The 3,105-nt window shown below is 35.7% G+C and overlaps 1 protein-coding gene across 1 annotated transcript; it reads right to left on the bottom strand.

The window, feature by feature from the left end:
* Positions 1–1,538: 1,538 nt before the first annotated feature.
* LOC126744190 (uncharacterized) lies at positions 1,539–2,300 on the bottom strand. Its single transcript, XM_050451547.1, has one exon. The coding sequence runs from the start codon at positions 2,298–2,300 to the stop codon at positions 1,539–1,541; it is 762 nt and encodes a 253-aa protein (XP_050307504.1).
* Positions 2,301–3,105: the final 805 nt, after the last annotated feature.

Raw genomic sequence — 3,105 nt, 5'->3', positions numbered from 1 at the left:
TATCGACCATCGCTTATTTGTACTGCCCTCGCAGTTGCCTGCAATCCATTTAATAATCAGATAACATCAATCAGTTCGAACCAGATTGCATTTATGCATCCTATAAGGCACCTACGCGGAAAAAATAATCATTTGCACTTTTATCGCGGGTTCAATCTTATTGTAAGCCTCAACTCTGACAAATTGAATTCGAATTAACCAGACGCAATGTCTCCATTGGAGCAGTACGCCAATTAAACAGAGGTTGCCTGTCTCGAGGGTGTGTCCGGAATCTGACGAGAAAACATTAAACTTGACTTTTTAAATTTATTTTATAACTAGAAAGATTACTTTACACAACCCTCGATTTATAAGACTAATGCCTCCTTTGCGTGTAAAGTCTATTGTTTTTGACGCCCCCTTAAGGTTAAATCTGGAATAGATTTTACGGGCAACTGGATATGTCATGCGATATTTGGAAAAGGTTTGTGACTTGGGTAAAAAGTCCGATATTTTATCTATCTTTTTTCATCTCTCGGCTCTTAAAAGCAAGACAATACGTGTGACCTTGTCCGTGATTCTTGAATGCTATGCAAATTATCTCGATGACATTTGTTTTTTGCTGTACAAAGGAGTTTTCTATTAGGAAATTTGTCACGTCCGTCAAGTCGGTATATCAAAGGGGACGGGATGCAAATGTTGATATTGCATGCATACAAAAAATGGATTATAGAGTAATATCGGAGGAAACCTATTTGTTTTCTTGTCAACTACAGGATACTGAGTGTAAAGGAAAGCTGTTTTTTGATGGTAAGAAAATATTAATATGTTACGCGTAGTATTATTAATGAATATAGTAACTTTTTACGTAACTCAGTAGGTGTCTATAGTATTACAGCAGAGCTTTGTAAGATTGAATCAGAGTTATCGCCAATTTAAAATATATAGTTAATTTTAACATGTCGTAATGCATAAATAAAAGCTGTTGATATTCGTAAATAAATGAGAGCAATGTTGGGGCAGTTTAGAATTTTTGTTACTTCAATGCATGGATATCTAAATTTTGTATTTAGTTTATAACGTTTGGCTTCTATAAAACTGTATATCTAAATTAATTTAAGTTTATCTAATTGACTTGAATGAATGAATGATAAAAACATAGCCAAAATGCTCATCCAGTTAATAAATTAATTAGGTATTATTAAACATGGTTTCTTATAAAGATGCTCAATAACAATTTTTTGGAACGGATAAAGAATATTTTGTGTCGATAAATACTAATATAAAAAAATTGTAACTAAAAATGTACCTTTTTTTACAAAATAGCAAATGTGAATACTTTCACTGGAAGCAGTTTATGTTATGCTGCACAAGAATCCACAAGTTAGATAGTTTTGAAATCAATCAACCCTTAATCTTAATTTATGAGTCTATTGTGGATGATAATTATATAAAGGGTGTTCAAATAAGGACGCTCAAAAGTTAAAATGGAAAAAAAAGGAAAAAAATTTAAGTCAGCACTAAAAGTCTATATTAATCGTAAATAGCATTCGACGACATTATGTATGGAAGATTATATAGTTTAAATGGCCACCGCGACTGCGCTGTACAGCGTGCATTCGCATGGTCCAATTTTCGAGCACTTTTCCGCACATTTCAGCGTCTACCTGTCCGAGGACGCGAATGATGTTGGCCCTTAATGCTGCAATTGTTTCTGGCTTATCCGCATATACTTGAGACTTCACGTAGCCCCACAAGAAAAAGTCTAAAGGCGTTATATCGCACGATCTTGGTGGCCAGTGCACATCGCCGCCGCGCGAAGTAATGAAACCGTTGAACTTTTCATGCAGTAAATCCAGCGTTGAGCGTGCGGTGTGGCACGTAGCGCCATCCTGCTGGAACCAGATGTCTGTTAGATCCATATCGTCCAGTTGAGGCCACAGGAAATCATTAATCATGGCGCGATACCGATCTCCATTGACCGTAAGCGCGTTGCCCATAGCGTCCTCAAAAAAATATGGACCGATTACGCCGCCAGCCCAGAAACCGCACCATACAGTCACTTTAGCAGGATGCATAGCAATTAAGCAAGTCACTTCAGGATTTTGGTCAGCCCATATACGGCAATTCTGTTTATTGACATACCCGTTCATCCAGAAATGCGCCTCGTCGCTGAAGATGATTTTTCGTGCAAATGCAGGGTCGACTTGCAACTGCTCTAGAGCCCATGCGGCAAATGTACGGCGCTGTCCATGGTCTTGCGGTTTCAATTCTTGCGTCAATTGAATTTTGTACGCGTACAATTTCAAGTCTCGACGCATAATTGTCCATGTTGAGGTCTTTGGAAGGGCAAGTTCTTGTGCACGTCGCACAGTGTTGCGCCTAATGGACAAAAGTCCAAAAATAAAAGTCGGTCGATAATAAAATTAAGTACCGTACTATTTACAAAATAGCTGCAGACACTTATTACAAATATTTTTTTTTTTATAAAATGCGTGTAAACAACGCAACGGAGCTCCGAAACTTTATCATTTAATTTGTTTATTTTGTCGCCATATATACCCACACTTTGAAATAAGTATTTCTCCGGTTCTGTGCGTAAAAGTAGAAAATATTATATTGTGTTATAGTGACCAAAGGTGCTTAGTTACATATAGGTATGTACTGATTTATACTCACTTATTTAATATATTAAATACTAAATAAACGAAAAAATAGCAATATTTTAATATTAAGCTATCTTTGAGAAAACTTTTAAAAAAATGTCCGCATATGTCCTCGACAATTTTTTGTATATTAGTACCTCAACTAGTGTACTTTATTACACTATGTTGTTTTCCTGCCCCAAACTGCCCCTTTTTTAGTTCTTAATTTTTTTAGATATGGCTTACACTATACCAAAAAGAGTTTTATTTGAAGAATGGTTGGTAAGCAATCAAAATGGAAAATCATAAGGAAAAAAATATTTTTTTGAAAATCAAATCAATATTAAATCTTGATGAAGATATCTGCAGTGAAACAGAAAGCCATTTAATTGACCAAAGTCATTTGTTTTGTATAAAAATGAAGGATTTATGGCAGAAAAGTCATCGAACCCGCAGCCAGTTAGAAAAAAATCACAGCCAA

This window comes from Anthonomus grandis, chromosome 13 (genome assembly GCF_022605725.1).
Source record: "Anthonomus grandis grandis chromosome 13, icAntGran1.3, whole genome shotgun sequence".
NCBI classification, from domain to species: Eukaryota; Metazoa; Arthropoda; class Insecta; order Coleoptera; family Curculionidae; genus Anthonomus; species Anthonomus grandis.
This window is presented reverse-complemented; position numbering and strand designations above follow the sequence as displayed.